Source organism: Aedes aegypti, chromosome 1 (genome assembly GCF_002204515.2).
Source record: "Aedes aegypti strain LVP_AGWG chromosome 1, AaegL5.0 Primary Assembly, whole genome shotgun sequence".
In the NCBI taxonomy this organism is placed as follows: Eukaryota; Metazoa; Arthropoda; class Insecta; order Diptera; family Culicidae; genus Aedes; species Aedes aegypti.
In genome coordinates, this window is record NC_035107.1 from 208668044 (window position 1) to 208688220 (window position 20177).

Consider the following 20177-nt stretch of genomic DNA (forward strand, 5'->3'; position numbering starts at 1 on the left):
TGAGTCGTCGGAGCGCCAGTGCACCGGAAGCCATCCTCCAACCGGAATCGCTGGACCGACTTCGGCACTCCACCGGCCAGTATCGAATCATGAAGAAGCGCGTAGCCGGAGTAGGCTAGCTCCACCGTCGGGGACTAAGCCGAGTAGCATCGATCGTCACAAACCAGTTTTGGGTCGTCTGGGCGCCAGTGAACCGGAAGTTATCCTCCAACCGGAATCGCTGGACCTACCTCGGCCTCCAACTGGTCAACAAGGAGAGCTCGAACAGCAGCAGCGGAGAACGAGTCGTCGTAGCGCAACGAAGTGCACATGAGCGTCCAGTTGAAGATCAACAGAGCTCTGACGCGAGGCCAGCTCAAGGGAAGTATGCGTCGTCGCACAGAAAGCTGTCCAAAGTCCCGGCGAGATGTTCAACCGCCAATTGGGCAAAACGCTCCAACAGCGAACTAGCAGAACAGTTAGAGGCTGAGAATGAAGAAGTGTATGAGCACAGAAGTGCATGAGCACAGAAGTGCATGAGCACAGAAGTGCATGAGCACAGCCCTCCCCCGATGTAGTTCCGGGGGGGGGGATCGAGGCACAGAAGCAGTAGGGAAAGTTTTTTAGTGGTTAAGCACGCCTAACGTGAGTCCCACACCGTGCCAACACACAACAGGCCTGGCTTTTGAAGCTTTTTTTCTACCCTACTAAAAAAAAAAAAAAAAAAAATAAAAAAAAAGCTCAGCTTCACTAGCAATGCTGAATATGCCTGTAAAAAGCATACCGAACGGTTTCCGAAGAAGTCGTGCGCATCATAGGGGACGATGTCTAATGCTTCAACCGAGAACCATCAGATGAGTCCGCAACGCGTGTTATGAGACAACGCTTAGAACTTGCACCTGACGCAGTTTCTGTCAGTTGCTATAGGCAGTACATGCACAGAATCGGGCATGCAGAATATCCGGCGAGCCTCAATTGTGCTGGTTTGGATGAAATAGCGGAGCATGTCGTGTTCGACTGGCCGTATTAACACATGCTCGTTACCACTTCCCTGGACAATATAATTCAAATTATGCGTGCGGATCTCGTGTTCATTTCATTTATTTAGTTAACATCTAAACAGATAACACTGAATCAACAATTTCACGCCAATACTCGATTCGTGGCCGCATTTTTCCATTCTCGGTTCTACACCTCGCTCGCCAAATCGATTCGCTCCACGCCTTGTTGTACCAACAGGATCCGAAGCAAACACCATCTTTGCAGGGTTGTTGTCCGGCATTCTTGCAACATGACCTGCCCATCGTATCCTTCCATCTTTAACCACCTTCCAGATACTTGGTTCGCCTTAGAGTTGAGCGAGCTCGTGGTCCATTCTTCGCCGCCACACACGCCGGCGTTCGAAGACTCCAAGTGCTTGCAGGTCCTTCTCAAACATCGTCCACGTTTCATGCCCGCAGATGATTACTGGTCTTATGAGCATTTTGTACATATTACATTTGGTGCGGATGTAAATCTTTTTTGATTGCAGCTTCTCGTCGATCACCTCGAATATCGAGGTCGTAACATTAATTCCTAGACTCCTAGCTCTACCAACTACCATGTACTTTGTCCTGGACGCATTCACCACCAGTACAACTTTTGCTGCCTCGCGTTCCAGGCGGATGTACAGCTCTGCCACTCTTTCAAATGTTCGACCGATAATATCAATATGATCCACGAAGCATACAAATTGGCTGGATCTCGTGAAAATCATACCTGGCTGTAAAGCCCGGCTCTCCGTCTAACACCTTCTAGCGCAATATTGAACAACAGGCACGAAAATCCATTAACTTGTCGTAGTTTCCGGCTGTATTCAAACGAACTGGAATGTTCGCCTGAAACCTTCATGCTATTTTTCACACCTTCCATCAGTCTTGAGAGATTCGCCGTAAAGCTGTTCTCGTCCATGATTTTCCATAGCTCTGCGCGGTCATAGTAACGTATTTTTTTTTTGTTTTTTACAAGGGGGAAATCTGCAAACAGATCCCCTGAGAAGATAACTCAGGGAATGCGGGGATGACGCACCAACGACGACCCGCTAAAACCAGCCTATGCACTGTGCTTGAGCAATTCATTTAGAATTGCTCAAGTGGTGAACAGTGCATCGACATGACCCTTGGACTCCGACCCTCATCTCCCCGGAACCACCTTACGGTATTTCTTCGGGAAGGGACCAGTGCATATAGCACAACACGTGTAGCAGAAGTAGCCTAGCGACATGAATTAGGGGTCACCTGTGAGATGGACTTTTACCACCGGAACAGGCAGTCCGTAGTGTTAATTCTTAGCCAATTGAAACAACCGCTACCGACACTACACGGCTATCTAGGCTGTTCGGGAAAAGGAAGTTAACATTGATGATTAACTCCTGACGTGCCCAAACAGCCGGGTCATAGTAACGTATGCCGCCTTGAAACCGATGAAGATGTGATGCGTTGGGACCTGGTATTCACGACATTTTTGGAGGATTTGTCGTACCGTAAATATCCGGTCCGTTGTCGATCGGCCGTCAACGAAGCCGGCTTGATAACTTCCCACGAACTCGTTTACTACAGGGACAGACGACGAATCAGCCGGTGTTGACAAATTACCAGCCTCTCCGGGCTCATCTTTATGAGTTCAGCTCCGATACCATCCTTACCAGCAGCTTTTTTATTCTTGAGCTGGTGAATGGCATCCTTGAGATCCTTGGCATCAGGTTTATAATAACTGTTCTAGTCACTTGCGTTGTTGTTTTTATTGCTCCGATTATTTCCCATGTTATCAACTGCTACTGCCACCACAATTCATATTTCACCGAAAATCGAATTCCAAGTAGCATATCATACCTGATTCCAAGGAAAAGAGATCTTCGAAAGTTATCGTTTGTCTCTTTCAAAGTTTGAGTCTCTGCTGATTTGAGGAAAAAGGCAACGCGTGCTGATACCTGTGATATCGTTCTCGTGAGTTTTAAGATCATAACCTAACATGACATGGGGTGGCGTCATGATAGCTGTTAAGAAGCACCATCGATGCGAGATATTTTCGTTCCGTCAGGGGTTCGGCCTTGAGTAAGTTGCAGTACGTATTAAGCTTCCATCAAAATCGGTCTATGTTTGCTGTATCTACAATAGTCTCAACTCCGATTCGTCAATCTATGACCAATATGCTTTCTGCATTCGAGAGGTTTGCAAGAAAGCATCGATCAACGACACCATAGTTTTGGTGGGCGACTACAATCTACCGCATCTCATTTGGAGTTGAGATCAAGAAATCAATGCGTATTTACCGACAAATGCATCTTCTGCATCAGATATCACGTTGACGGAATCAGTGCTTTCAGTCGGACTCTTTCAAGCGTTAAACGTCCCTAATCAAAATGATCGTGTACTCTATTTGGCGTTTGTAAATGATGCTCATAGTGTGGAATTTAGACTGGCCCTTAAACAAAAAAGTTATAAAACTCAACGGGGCACCTCATAGATATGAGCCTTAGGGTAAGAAAAAAGCTCTCCCAAAATTTCAACTTAATTGGTTGCTCCACCAGCTGGCGCATTCAATTTGAAGTTTGTATGGGATAATTGTTTCAAATATATTGAAAATGGACCTTATGTCCCTGTTTCGTTCTGTATAGTAGTTGATCGCGTTCAATTGAGCCCAGAATGACGAATACACTAGTTTACTCCCTAATGAACATAATTGCAGAAGGTTGTATCGGGATTTAAGGTCATTTTCATTACCCTTTCAGATGTTGAAAGTTAGGTTTAGATCTTCACTCCCATACAATCACTTATAGGCAGGGATTGAATCCTGAGAAAAATGAGAGAATCTCTCGCGTGTCGCTCTCTGTAACTATTATAACATGCTGCACTGCACATTATGAGCGACTGTTTATCGTACACTGCTACAACTTTGATCAGATTGGGGATGCATGATAAAACCCCACTGAACATGCTCCAAACCTGGGGGACACTATTGCTATTGGAAGTTCGTGGATTGTTTATCGTGCCAGTAAAGAAAAACACATACCCCCCACGATAAACAAGCGAGAAAAATGCATTTTATCATCGCTCTCTCTTTGGAGCTCTTGTTCGCTGCTTCCATTTATCAGACTTGTTACAACTTGCGATGAATTGACGATCGTGGACCGCAAATGAGAGCGTACTCTGCAATGCCTGCTTATATGCATGTGCGCCTTATGCAGCAGCTTGCTCATCGTCATAGGTGGCTATGATGCGCTTAGAGGCTACCACAAAGCTTTGTTGTAGAAATAATAGCAGTATTGCAAATCCACTTCAGATAGTTAAAACACCAACCACATCAATTTTAATCATGTTACAATCTTTATTGTTCGCTATGGTATCAAGTAGTGTTTTTGATAATCTAGGTTCAATTGAACGCGAGCCACAACTTCCTTGAACCAAACAGTAGTGTATATCCAGTTTCCCATATGCTTGAGCTGAAAATCGCATATTGACTTCAATAAAAATGCGCCAGCTCGTGGTACGACCAAATGAGCTGAAGTTTCAAGGAAGTCTTCTCATAGCTCTAAGGAATATTCCTGGGTGGTGCCCCGTAGAACTATACAACTTTATTTTTCTCCCATACTGAGGTGAGCCAGTCTAGTGGAAGTATTGGAGCCGCGTATGCCTCTGTTGAAAGTTGATCAGCACCAAAAGCAGATCCTTCTAATTTTTAACCTACCATTGAAGAATGACGATACGGTTTATTACGACATCCGACTCGATTTTCGTCATTATGACGTCAGTGCTGTATGTAGGAGTATAACCGCCATTATCATCTGGAATGTAACTCTGAATGAAAACTCTGTGGACGACGCAGTCATCGAGTTTTACAATCTAATCCACGGCATCATCCGTGAACATGTGCCACGCAAAAACCTTCAAGCAGTTCGCCACTTCAATCAACGGTGGTGAAACGACGATCTGCGACGCTTTGGAAACAGGCTACGCAAAATCCGTAAAAGGTATTTCAAGCATAGATCCGAAGAGAACTGGATTACACTTCAGTCAATGGAACGGGAATATTCATCCAAGCGCCGTACAGCTTTCCGTGAGTATATATCAGGCTTGGAACACAACGCAAAAAGCTATTTGGAGCATTTTGGAAGTTTGTGCAAAATCAACGCAAATCAAATGGTGTGCCTCGTGAAATTTCTTTCCAGAATGAGCATGCTAGTTTCGCAACCGACTCAGCCAATCTTTTGGCCGTATTTTTCAAAAGTGTGTTTAACTAAAATTCGATTCAAGTTACTCAAGAGGTACTCGATGGTGTTTTGTCGTATGATTTGCATATGCCATCCATTGGGGTAACCGTGGATGGAGTTTACCAGCGTTTTTTCGACTTGAATATCACTAAAGGTTTAGGTCCCGATGAAATTCCAACGCTGTTTATTAAGCTTATCGTTTTATTCACTGACGATCTATGTGGTCTAATTCAATCAGAAAAACTGTTTTACGCCGATGACCTGAAAATCATCCGATATTATCCCATATCGACTGATGTATTATACAACAAGATTTGGATACGATCGTGAAGTGGTGTCACGCCAACGGAATAGAAGTAAATGCAGACAAATGTAAATGTATTTCATTTTCACGCTCACGTTCCCCGATGCAACAAAATTACGAAATGGCATCTCAAAAACACTTGAACGTGTAAGTTCTATACAGCTATCGACAATCACGATAGCAGAATGAACTTTAATGAGCATATTGCTACTACTACTACGGCGAAAGCGTTTTCCATGCTGGAATGCGTACGAAGGACCACAAAATCGTTTCGGTATGTTTATGCGATGAAATCGATCTACTGTGCGGTAGTTCGCGGTGTGTTGGAGTACGCCGTACAAGTTACTTACTTACTTATTTGGCTTTACATCAATTATCTTGATAAAGCCTCGCCAACAATAATTCGCCAATTCACTCGGTTCATGGCCGCTTCTCTCCATCCTCAACTGTGACCCACGCTCTCCAGGTCCTGGTGCACCTGGTCAATCCACCTAGCTCGCTGCGCCCCACGCCTTCTTGTCGGGACCGGATTCGTAGCGAACACCATCCTTACAGGGTTGTTGTCCGGCATTCTTGCAACATGCCCTGCCCAGCGTATCCTTCCAGCTTTAGCTACCTTCACGATACTGGGTTCGCCGTAGAGTTGAGCGAGCTCGTGGTTCATCCTTCGCCGCCACACGCCGTTCTCCTGTACACCGCCGAAGATCGTCCTTAGCACTCGACGTTCGAAAACCCCAAGAGCTTGCAAGTCCTCCTCGAGCATAGTCCACGCCTTATGCCCATAGAGGACTAGCGATCTTATGAGCGTTTTGTACATCGTACATTTTGTGCGGGGTGAATCTTTCTTGACCGTAGTTTCTTCTGGAGCCCATAGTAGGCACGACTTCCGCTGATGATGCGCCTTCGTATTTCCCGACTAACATTGTTGTCAGTCGTCAACAAGGATCCGAGGTAGACGAACTCGTCCACCACCTCGAAGGTATCTCCGTCTATCGTAACACTGCTTCCTAGGCGGGTCCTGTCGCTCAGTTCCGCCAACCAGCATGTACTTTGTTTTCGACGCATTCACCATTAGCCCGACTCTTGTTGCTTCGCGTTTTAGGCGGGTGAACAAATCTGCCACCGTTTCAAATTTTCTCCCAATAATATCCATGTCGTCCGCGAAGCAAACAAATTGTCCGGATCTCGTGAAAATCGTGCTTCAACTGTTAAGTCCGGCTCTCCGCATGACACCTTCAAGCGCAATATTGAACAACAGGCACGAAAGTCCGTCGCCCTGTCGTAGTCCCCGCCGAGACTCGAACGAACTGGAGTGTTCGCCCGAGATCTTCACGCAGTTTTGCACACCGTCCATCGTTGCTCTGATCAATCTTGTGAGCTTCCCGGGAAAGCTGTTCTCGTCCATGATTTTCCATAGCTCTACGCGGTTGATACTAACGCCGTACAAGTCTGGGTACCGTATCATTGAGTTCAAGCTGACAGAATGGAACGGGTGCAACGATCTTCTCTTCGTTATGTTTTGCGTCCATTACCGTGGAATTATTCCATCAGATTACCTCCCTACGATCACCGTTGGAGGCTAATAGGATGGCCCAACTCAACGGCGAACCCAGTATCCAGAAGGTGGCCAAAGATGGAAAGATACGATGCGCAGGGCATGTTGCAAGAATGCCGGACAACAACTCTGCAAATATGGTATTCGCTTAGCATCCGGTTGGTACAAGAAGGCGTGGAGCGCAGCGAGCTAAATGGGCGGATCAAGTGCGTATCGATGCGTGGAGCAGAACCGAGAATGAAGAGAAGCGGCCTCGAACCGAGTATTGAGGCGTGAAATTGTTGATTCAGTGTTATCTGATTAAATGTTAAGAAAATAAATTAAATGGAAAATGAAAACGTTCGTCCTTCAAGATGCTCCCACCCTTATCCCTGCACATCTCGGCTCGCGACACTAATCCGTTGGGGGATGCGTTGAGTTTCTGATAGAACTTCCGTGTTTCTTGAGACTGGCACAGCTGTCCCATTTCCTTGCAGTTCGTCTCCTCCAGGCGACGTTTTTTCTTCCGAAAGAGGCGGGTCTCCTGTTGCCGTTTCCGTCTATAACGTTCCACGTTCTGGCATGTCCATTGCTACAGCATTGTTGTTGGCTGCTTTCACTGTACTCTAGCAGTCATCTAGCTCACCCGGAAATCTTCTCACGAACGAACGTGAGGTGGTCGAGAGGTAGTGGCAATACGACAAGCATCTTAATGGTGGTGTAACCAGTAGCAAGGGTGGCAGGGAGCACGCGCAGCGGACCAAGATTTTGTAGCAGGAAATACTACCGGAGGAGTACATGGAAGGTGTCGTGTGTCCCATCTACAAAAAGGGCTACCAGTTGAATTGTGCCAATTATCGTGCGATCACACTTCTCAGCGCCGCCTTAAAAGTACCCTCCCAGATTCTATGGCGCCTTCTGATGTGGAGCAATATCAAGCTGTATTTATGGACGAACGAGCAACTAAGTTTTAGATATTTGCCAACCGCCAGGATTTGAAGAAATGCCGCGAGTACAATGCATCCAGACGAGTGCTGTTAATGTCATAATTTTAGAAAAATTAATATGCCTCTAGCACTCTTCCATGCAAAATATCGTATTCGCAAATAATGCCAACCGATAGTAATTCGGAAAAGGTCACCGAGAAAAACATTTTCCGATGACTTTTTCCATGGAGAACAAGCAATATTCAATTGTCGAAGTCACGTGATATTCATGACTTTTAAAGCTCTGATCCAAACATCATTAAATGAACAAAATTTGTTCATCGATTTAAAATTTGCCTATGACATAATCAATCGAGATCAGCTATGGCAGATTATCCACAAATACGTTTTTTTGGACAAACTGACTAGGTTGAACAAGGTGACGATTGAGTGAGTGATATGCGTAGGCTGAGAGTATCAGGAACACTCTCAGCCCCTTCTAATCTCGCAGATGAAAACGGAAAGGTGATAGTTTTTCGTGTTTGTTATCCAACATTGTTTTAGAAGGTGTAATAAGAAGACCGGGAATAGGCACGAGTGGCATGATCTTCAGAAAGTCCATTAAGTTACTTGGTTTAGCACGGAACTTTGATACGATGGCGTCATGTAACGCGTGCGCGTATGCAAACTATGTCATATACTTTGTCATCGGCCTAAGGGCTGAAGCTAGGCTTATCGGACTGCACATCTATGTGTCAAAGCCGAAGTACATGATAGCGAAAAGCTCAAGGGAGGGCACGGCACGCCCCCACCTTGAGTTCATATTGATGGTGATGAAATCGAGGTGGTCGAAGAATTCGTATACTTCGACTATTACCAGCAGAGGAATCTAAAGGCATATCGTGGCAGGAAATCGTGCCTACTTTGGACTTTGCAGAACTCTTCGAACGAGCAAAGTTCGCCATCGCACGTTGTTGAGTATCTACAAGATGCTGATTTGACCGGTTCTCCTTTATGGACACCAAATATGGACCCTACGTGCAGATCAACGCGCTCTGGATGTTTTCGTACGGAAGATGTTGCGAACCATTCACAGCCATGTGCAGATATAAGACGGAAAGTGGTGAAGGCGAATGAATCATGAATTGCACAAGCTGCTGGAAGAACCAACCATTGTTCACATCGAAAAAAAATAGGGCATGTCACCAGAATGTCGGGTATAAACCCGGTGAAAACATTTTGACCGACCTAAGATGACGTGATGCGTAGCGAGCGAGATGAATGGATCAAGTTGAGGATGACCTGCGGACGTTTCGCAGAATGCGTGGCTGGCGGCGGGCAGCCAAGAACCGAATCGAATGAAGCCGTACAGCAGAGACCACTCAGGCTTTAGCCTGACCGGTCAGGTTAGTTAATTTAGCAACAATAAAACTAAAACACCGCTGTACGAATCGAATTGCGATACATCGAATCTAATCTGTAAATTGAAATCTTATCTTCAAACGAAGATGCGACTGGTAAGATCGTACTCACATTCTGAGTTTCCAATTCGATTTCATCCACGATTTCCACCGGATCTTCTTCACTCATTATGCAAGTGTGGATCAAGTTTCCACAGAACTACACGCTACACTTCGATCGTAATTAAAGCACGAAATCTTACTGATGCGACTGATGCAAAATCCATCGAGTCAAAGAAACCGAACCAAGAGACAAAGCTAGACAAAGGAAGTTCCCAAACAAAAGCAGTGTATAAATATAATTCACTTCCTGTGTCAAACAGGCAAGCGGTTTTCCCCCAAATAGCGAAACAATAACAAAACCGAACAAAAAAAAATGCACTTTTTGAAAGATTACTTACCATTTTGATAATTTCTGGATAGACGTTTTCCGTCAGCACACCGCGGCCATGTGTGATGTACGCCGACAGGTCATTTAAAGCCGCCCGCTTGATTTCCTTGCCCTTGAGATCAGACAGCGGGTCCATGAAGTCGAACGAAACGCAGCATTGCCGCAGCTTCCGGATGAACAGTTCCTCCTGCTCTAAGCTGGAACAGTCCACTGTGGAAGAAAAAGAAAACGAAGGAAAAAAAGCATCGTTAGTCATCCATCGTCTTGCATCGTCGTCGACGTCGTTATCGCACAGTGGTCCAGATTTGAAAAAACAAGGCAAAAATTAGGCTTTCTCAATATTTTACTTATTTAAGTCTCGAAAAGTGATTTGGGACATAATTCTGAGTTGAACAGTCTATTTTGAGCATGGTCACATTATTTTTGGTTTTCATAGAACAAAATTGGAACAAAATTGTTGTTTTCGTGCATTTTTAAGCTATTCGGAAATTTTTAAACTAATGATTATGCAAATTTAGGCAAGAGGCATTTTCACTAATGGGTTCCATAGTCTTAAAAGTAAGATATCTCCGTGGGGAGGGATTTGTCCTGCATAAAGAGCCTGTCTTGAAATTATTTGATGTACCAGGAATTATTCTAAAAATTCTCAGAGGAAATCCTTGGTGGATTTTCCTGTGAGGAAATCCTTGACGAATTTTCCTGTGGATATTTATGGACGTATCAGCATTGTTTGCTAAAGGATTTTCAAAAAACCCTTCATCTATACCTAGTTTAAACGTTAGAGTTATTCAGGAGGATAACTGAAAGAATTATCAGAGGAACTTCTGGAGAAATTCTACAATGAGTATTTTATGATATTCCTGAAGATATTTCTCAACTTCACTCGAAGTACAGTGAAGAAAGAAACATGGATGCATGTAAGATAGTACTCACTCATTTGCCATTCGTAAAAATTCAATTTTCAGAGATTTCACTTTGTAATCCTCATCTGTCAATTAATGCAATGAGATCCAAAATTTAAAAAAAATCTTTAACATTATATACTCTGACTGAAGAACGCATGAGTTCGGTGACTAAAACAAAATCTTCGCCAAAATCCGCGTGAAAGATTAAAAATCACTTTCAAAATCACGGCAAATCCGCGAAAGTCGCGAAATTTGTGCAATCCACGTAGCCGTAACAACCCCGTGGCTATGGAGAATTCAAGACAAAAAGTAAGAATATACGGATCTGGTGCTGAATGAGTCTTTTAGCAAAAAGTCCTCGGGGACGGACCTGGTGTAGTGGTTAGCACACACGCCTCTCACGCCGAGGATCTGAGACCGAATCCCATCCCCGAGATACTCACTTATGACGCAAAGGTCATAGTGACGACTTCCTTCGGAAGGGAAGTAAAGCTGTTGCTCCCGAGATGAACAAGCCCAGGGCTAAAAATCTCGTTATAAAGAAGGAAAAAAAGTCCTGCCCAATTGTGCTGTTTCGTTCCGGAAGAGATATGCAACTCTACTGAGCATCTAAATATAATGAAATACATTTTTCTTTTTCAATTCTTGTATGTTTTCTCAACTATCTGATATTGTAGTAAACGCTTGACTTTATTTTTGAATTTAAAACTATGTTTGGAAATAGAGTTTTTGACAGCTTCAACGATCAACGATTATCTAATGGAACGTACACTTCTCATGTAACAATTAAGAAGGGCCAATTCTCAGATCGTTAGTTCTGAGAAAACTCATTGTGAATATTGTACACCACTTTTTCAATTCAACTTGATTTTTGTTAGCGTGCCCAATGATTGGTTCTTTCTGTTTACTTTTATTGAGCAAAAGAGAGTTATTGGCCCCTCACCATGCTGAGGCCTATGTCAGTTTGCTAAATTTTCCTATTGTAGGCCCTCTTGATGGAGAAAATCCGTTCATTGGTTATTTTGAGTAGGGGTGCAGAAGCGATAACCATTACACTACCGATCTCGTCGTGGAAATTGAGTTTAAACCAGTTTTATGAAATACTGGCCCACTGTGCGTCTTCAACGTCGTCGGAATGAAACGGAAATTCATGGGTGTGAAGTGAATTAGTATGCACAAAAGGGGAACCTCGTTCGGTCGGTGCATAAATATTGGGATTGGAAATTCCCAATATGTAAACAGTCCTGGCCTGGCAAACGAGATACGGGAGGTATGGAAGCCGGTTCGCTGAATTGCAATAGTTACTCTCTTTGAAATAAAAGGCACTTTGAGCGCAATGCGGACAGTGGCAATCAATTTCACACCAATTCACATTTCAAGGATCTCTGGATGTTGTAGGTCTAAAGTTGGATACTGCAGGAGAAACGGGTGAATTAACGATCAACGCTCCGTCATCGTAATCATCGTCATCATCGAAACTTGAAAAGCAGTTTTTTTTGTTCAAAACTAAAAATTATTCGATGAAAATGTGTTCACTGTGTTTCGGTAGGGGAACAGAATACAGTGAACACATTTTCCTGTAAATTTTCTTGATTTTGAACGAAAAAACTGCTTTTGAATATCCCAAAATCAATGACGGATCCTGCCTCCTTAAGGGGCTAAAACGGTACTAACAGCAAAAATTAATAATGGTGATATCACTTTGTTCGACTCTTACTTACAACTAGTTTTGCATTTTTGTCCCACAGTGAATAGGTTATTTTTAGCAATGACTTGGAGTGGCGAGCCTTTTATAGTTTGTCAAAAAAAATGCATAATCCCAAAATTACCACGATAAAAATTTATTAACATAAACATGAAACGAGCTCACCAGTTTGTAATCTATTCTCGACTTAACACGAATATCTTTTCGCACTCGCACAACGCGAACCGAACACGATTGATACGTTGATTCATTCAAATCTCGTTTTAGAATAAGGTGCATCGGGGCAAGTTGAAACGGGTGATGAAATGCATGGTTTGAACATGATGTCAAACAAAGATAGCAAATTTATCTCCCCTAAAAGTTGACATCTTTTGTTAATTTAATGTTTCTGTAGGTAAATTCCTCCACATTATAAATGTTCACCTTTACCCCTTACCTTTCCGTCTTACCCCAACCGTTTCAACTTTCCCCGGTGTAACTTATACGGCAAGGTTCTATTTGATCATTTTTTGCCTATTGTTCAATATTGGTTTGGTTTGGTTTTATTTTCATTTATTTTATTTAGAGGTGTCAAGAACGGCGTTACATAACACGTGTGCCACGAAGCCAACTTTTTGATGCGAAAAAGTCTATATTAATCACGTAGCACTTACAGTAATATTCCCACCATTAAGGATAGACCCTTCTCGTCATTTGTTGTGCACATGAAGAGAATCAATAATGAATCGATTTGCTCAACGGAGTTTCTCAATCCATGTTGCATCGCAACGAGTAGGGTAGGTGTACCAATTATGGATACAATCAGTCAACAATATAACAGTTTTAGTAACAACAGTTTTAGTATTAAATTGACCTGAAAGTTACAAAAATGATTTTAAAAATCAGTGTGTTTGTATCAAAAAGGGCAATGCTGTTCCTGGCATTCACTACAAATTGTTTTGATTATGGACTATCGATTACTTTTACGAAATGAACTCAAATCCCATCTAGAGCGATTGAAAATGCAACAAATAATGAAGTGATTGCTTGTAACATTTTTAAGAAATGTTGTATTCAATTTATATCAAGTCGAAGAGGGGTCGATATAATATAATAAAATACAATACAAATCAACATTAACCTTCATCCAGCCAACATACTGTTCACATGCGAAAAACACTAGAATGTGCATAACTTTTTAGTTTTTCGATGGATTTTGTTGAAATTTTCAAAACTTCCCGAAAAACTCTTCTAGTTTATGGTCCAGGACACTTGGCAACATGGTCCAAGTGGTTCCGGAGTTACTCTGGATTGTCTTGGGGTACCAAAATTGGCCACATCATCCATTCAACGGATATCTCAAGACCCAGATGAGCTAGAAGGTTGGTGTCTTCGGCAAAGCTGTTCAGCAGACCAAGGGCTACACGGCAGTACCTGATTGGGAATTGCTCCGCTAGGTGGCACTAGTAATATATTTTCTTCAATCTTCTATATCCCAAAATCTTGATGAGCCAGAAGGTTGGTGTCTTCGGCAAAGCTGTTCAGCTATCTGGCAGTGATTGGGAAATTCTTCGCTAGGTGATGCTAGTAACAAATTTCCTTCAATTTTCTTTATTTAGGGATTCTGATAAGATAGAGGGTTTGTGACTTCGACAACGTTGTTTAGTAGACCAAGGGCTATCTGGCAGTGATTGGGAAATTATTTGCTAGGTGACGCTAGTAACAAATTTTCTTCAATCTTCTATATCACGAGGTATTGTTAAGCTAGAAGGTTGATGTTTTCGGCAAAGCTCTTCAGCAGATCAAGGATATTAGGGCAGTTGCAAATCTTATTAACAATTCATTCCTCAGGTGAAGCTTATAATCAACTTTCTTGAACTTTCTAGAATACTGATACTGATAAGCTAAAAGGAAGGTTTATTCGGTAAATTTGTTCAACAGAGGAATATTTAAAGCGTGTGCTAGAATAAGGGCGTAAGTCGCATGATCGATTTCTCTTCATCGATCCTCTCTTCTGTAAATAAAGGACGCAAATTTGTCAGCATTTTTTCACCTTAGGACGCAAGATTTCATCGCTACCAAGCGATCTGAAGAGAATAAATGCTAACAAACTTGCATTTAGTCACTTTTATTCACAGAAGAGAGGATCGATGAAGAGAAATCGATCATGCGACTTACACCCTTATTCTAGCACATGCTTGATTTGGCAGCGGAACATCCGGTTGAGAATTCATCCGCTAGATGTTGTTGACAATGAATTTTGAATCTGCTATACATTGATCTTAAAGAGCTAGAAAGCTGACGGTAAAAAATGTGAATGCGAATTCATCTGTTAGATGGCGCTAGTGATAATATTTCTTCTGTAACTGAGAATGTTTATATGTTCGCAAAGTTTTTTAAGTTTGACACGGTTCAATTTTGGCAATACGGAAATACATATACAAAAAATGGACCAAGGGTCAGTCAACAATCCTGTAAATCTCAATAATTATGTGCGCCGTTTTGAGGCTTACCATGTTCAAAATAGGTAAATTTAATTCGATTTTTGCTATCGTATAATCTCAGGATTGTAATATAAATTCCTAATATTTTAATAATGGACTAACGGCTACGATAATACTTACAGTGGAGCAAAATAATTTGAATCTTTGATTTTTATGGATCAAAATGTTTCACTCCAAATTTCTCGAATATTAATGTTTTTGATTGAAATAACACATATTTATGTTTTTCTCCATTATGTACAACCGGTATTAAAAATCATTTTTTGAAAATATCTTTCAATATCGTGAAATACAGTCAACTCTACATAACTCGATATTCAAGGGACCATCGGCTTATAAAATCTTCGAGTAATAGAATATATCGACACAAAAATCCCAAGATTGAATGAGCGAATTCCAGTATTTCCAATATATTTATGATCACTTCTGTAAGAAAGCAATTTTATTTTGTTGATAGTATTTTACAAACTTTTATTTGAAAACTTTTTTTGATACATTCGAAACATCACGGTATTTTTGCTGACCAAATTTTTTTTTTTAATTTCATGCTTTTTAACTTTTATTACAATTTGCAAATACAGTCATCTCTCTCTTACTCGATATTACGTATTTCGAGATCGAGTTACAGAACCATAGTAAAAGTTTTGTGTTCTGTAAGTCGATACCTCCCTAATTCGATGGTCCCTTCAATAGCGAGCTAAGGAGAGTTGACTGTATTTATTCCCCTGTAAACAAGAATTGGTTCAAGTATCCCCGAAAAAGAAGGATTTCAAAACAAATATCAAGTTATGGAGAGAAATTTACCTCTCACGTTACATCGACTAGTAGTGATATGGAGTTATGGAAAAAATCGACTTATGGAGAGTACGATGTATGAAAATATTAAGAGACCGAAAAGTCCATCGAGTTATAGAGTATATTGAGCTGTGGAGAGTCGGCTATAGTTTTATTAGACGAATTTGGCCATACGAAATTATTCCATATAATTTTTCGATTTATGTGCATATATAGGAGCACTAAGCGTTGAGTATCGAATCTTTCGGTACAGGAATCGCTTTGCGTTCTGATTATCCATGGAAATAACTGTTCACACAATTCCAGTAAATAAATGTTGTCGATATCAGGTTAAGGAACATCGACTCATGAATGTTTTGAATAACTCACAACTCAAAGAATTCTTCAACAAGTTTTGATCAGTGACATTATATGTTATTACTTTTACTCAGATTGCTCGAACTTTAAATCTTAGCGAAGAGCAGCAAGTTGAGCATCTAAACCGTCGTCTCTAACATTGTGGTTGAATTGTCATAAGAAAGATTATTGTTGCCTAAAATAATGTCTAAAAGACCGGCATTCTAGCGTACGAAGCAGCTAGCACCACTAAAACTAAAACCTTATTAGGAAGATTTCAGCCATCTAAAATTATTTGATGCAAAACTAACCTTCTTGCTTATCATGTTGTTGAATTAGATAAGTTCTCTGAAAATATCACTAGTGACATTTGGATCAATTATATCACTATCAGACAGATATTGAGCCTCTGAACTGTTAGGTAAAAACACCAATTTCTTAGCTATTTAGGATTCACTCATCAGGATCGTGAAATATAGAAGATTGAAGAAAATTCATTACTAGCGCCACCTAGCGAAGAAGTTCCTAGCTAGTTTAGCCAGATAGCCCTTGATCTACTGAACAACTTTGCCGGAGACACCAACCATCTAACTTATCTTCGAAGATTTTATAAGTTGATGGTCCCAACAATAGCGAGTTAATGAGAGTTGACTGTATTTATTCACCTCTAAACCTCCGTGAACAGCAGTCCTGAAATCGTCAACAAGCAAAAATACACCGTGAACTAGATCATGTTTATATGAACGCGTTGCCTAGTTCCGAGAACGTTCATGTAAACATGATGGTAGTTCACGGTGTATTTTTGACAGTTCACGTTTTCCAGAACGCTTTTTTGAGCGTGTAGGAAGGATAATGCAATATTTCGAAATGTTCCTTTTTCGAAAAGTATTACAGATATGTTTTCATCAAGGCCAAATCATCAGAAATAAAAAGTTTTACCATCCCTGTGAATATTAAAAAGCCGTTATATGATTGATTGACTCTTTATTATGGAGAAATTCGGCCCGAGGCTGGTTCATCCCCGCGCCGTTATATTCTAGTGAAACAACTTAATATTTTTAGTTCTTACTATGCCATGGTTAGTACTATAGCTATAATTGGTACTTCTACCCTACATCTAACCCTACGGCATTTGCTTGTAACCGATGACGTCCTCGCCCTGTGCACCATCATTCATCACCGTCGTTAAGTGTCTACACAGCACGTAAAGTCATTTGCCATTTTGCCGATTTGAACCTTCAACCCAAACAAATGTATTGCTTCTTTTTTTTTTTGCCGCTCATTATCATCACGAACCCGAAGCGAAGCTATTTTGCATTATTTATTAGCCGAGCAGCAACAACCCGAGAAACAACCGGACAACAATTGCAAATGCATAAACCCAAAACTTTTCTTTATTGTCGTCGTCGATGCCTTTGCCTGGTATGTGAAACGGGTGCAGGGGACTATATGAGGAATAAAGAACAGCCATACGTGAAATTTCCCACTGTCGTCTACATAGGTATAAGTGTTGGTTCGGCTTCAAATCGGGTTTCTGTTTTTGTTTTCAATATTCATTTAAATAGCGGTTCTTTGAGGATGTGTGTCTTGCAAGGCGGCTTGCAATTTGCAACTTTTTACTAACGTCCCTGGAGGTTGGTGTACTCTTTGTTGTCGGACACCCACAATGGCATCCATCGTGTATTATTCCGCAAATCACAGGGGATAAACTAAAACAAACTCGTGGACATAATTTCGAATTTTTAAAATTTAGGTTTTCGATCCCGATTTGAATGTTAAAAATGGTCAAAATGGTGCTCAACGAGCTGGATCCTAGTGTGAATCGATTTTGCTCACATTTACAATTTATTGATTGATTCAGAATCCTCAATACATGGCCTTGAAATGCTTTTCTTGTATTTTTTCTAAGAACTTCAACAACCAAATAGGCAAATGCCCAGTTTTATAATGTAGTAAAATTTGAGATAGAATCATTGAACACTCGCATCAACACAGAAGTAGCATTGAATATTCATCAATTGTTTGGCCGCTTGGCGATTCAAAAGCAGGGCATAAGAAAGATAATATTTTTGGCCCCGATTGACTCAAATTACTCCAGTGTGCGACGATGTTTACCCGAACCAACAATGGCGAGAAAGAGGGGCTGTTCAACTGCACTGATTGTTACCATTTTTTCAATCATCCAGCACACCATTAGAAGAGGCGCTAACGTGCTGACAAATAAAACAACCCGTCGCTTCGAGAAGACGTACAAAGCTTGAGGTGGTTACGAGAGTATTACCCGGCAGCTGTTTACACAGCCAATAAACAAACACGCATCTGATATGACATTATGGCAGGCATCATCACATCAGTGCAGCTCGGATTCTGGAATCGTGCAATTATAATTTTAACGAGCTGACGATGGTCACCCGATACGTTGTCTGGGAGGCGAGAAGAGACGTTGAAGACGACGGTGGCGCCGGGATGAGCAGTGTAACCTTGAGATGTAACCGAACACCCGGTGAAGGTCGAGATTGTTGTGGAAGTCTTGAATGCGCAATGAGTTGGTGTTTACTGTTGTGGGCATGGTAGTGAAGCAAAAAAGTATCAAATCTGCACGCCTTTTTCTGTTAGGGGCTTTCTATTGATTACGTAAGACAATTTTGGCGGTTTTACATCTCCCTTCTCCCAGAAGTTAGATTTTTGTATGCTTCTCCCAGTGTTGACAGATTTACACTCATATCTCAATAAATAAGCTCTCCTGCGAGAGCAAACTCTTTAGAGATCTACTTCGAAAATCTCATGCTTGAGTTTTTCGTGCAAAATCAGTCAACAAATAAGCCGTCAAAAATGATTCAGTCGTAATACCCGTCAAAAACTCATGAAAACCGAATGTTGCTGTTTACGTTTGAAAAGACTACTATAAATTTACCAGACTAACAAGAAATCATTGCTTTGTGAGAGTAAACTGTGAAAATACGAGACAATAAGTCAAACAGAGGCCAAATTAATGATTTCATTGAAACTAATACAATACAAAATTTCAATCGTGAGTTATGAGAATTTAAGTTTCTCGCAACAGTGGCCCCTCCCCTCATAAGCCCAAACGTAATTAATGGATGACACCTTAGATTTTATCATCAAAATAAATATGGTCGCGCATAGCACAGCATAGCATAGGCTGACTGTACATGTCAATGGTTGCTACTCCGTGATTGATCGGAACTGGTAAGAATTGCACTACGATCCAAATGAATAAGGGATGGGAGTTTCCGCTTATTCTCGAAGTACAATTTTAGCAGATCTAATATTGTTGATCAATAACGGCGCCGGCCAAGTCCTTACAGTCAGTTGGGATGGGGAAGGAATGTTAGGGTTTAATGATTGTTGCTTCTAGAGACCGAGAATACCTCTGCATCTCCACAATCATCACAGGGAGGGTGTTTATTAGTGAGGGAGGAAAAGATCTGGGAGTCACCATTGGTCAGTGATGCGATCCATGGATAAGAAGGGAAAATACAACTTAAACTTAAAGCTAGTTTTGCATTTTGTCTCCAGAAGTTTTCGGTAGAAGATTTAAAATATACGTCAACATCCATAATGTCGAACCATTCAAAAGATGTTTTTAGTAATGTTAAAGAGAGAAAATATATGTATATTGAAATTATATAAAACAGGCATAATGCCGACACTTGTAGTAACGAACCATACAAAGTTTATTTAAATATTACATAAAATAACGTTTTCATGAAAATATTGCTGTTTGCGTTTGAGATACAAATCTCGACTAAATGGACTCCAAATGCGGAAAGACAAAACAATCAAAGGATACCTAGCAACGATTACTCATATCACCGCCAACCTAGCAAAGAAAAGTTATCTGACATCGGGTTGCTTGTGGAAGATCTTACCGCGTTTGGTGTTCCCGCATTTGATATTTGCATTTCAAACGCACACCGCAATATGTGTCATTATAAGCATGAAACGAGCTCACCAGTTGGTAATCCATACTCAACTTAACACGGATATCTTTTCGCACTCACACAACGCGAACCGTAAAACTTCTCGGCGTCCTGAAAACGAACCGTCTTGCTTGGGCTCTCGGAAGCACTGCCCAGAAAACGCGCGG

General features: G+C 41.4%; 1 protein-coding gene across 10 annotated transcripts in view; it reads right to left on the reverse strand.

Annotated features, from left to right (window-relative positions):
- LOC5570245 (serine/threonine-protein phosphatase 2A 56 kDa regulatory subunit epsilon isoform) overlaps positions 1-20177 on the reverse strand; it is a 219532-nt gene that overhangs the window by 53076 nt on the left and 146279 nt on the right. For all 10 annotated transcript variants that reach the window (XM_021857396.1, XM_021857393.1, XM_021857392.1 and 7 more), the window contains one exon: positions 9853-10052. In XM_021857396.1, coding sequence (XP_021713088.1) covers positions 9853-10052 — 200 coding nt within the window. The remainder of the gene's footprint in view (positions 1-9852; positions 10053-20177) is intronic.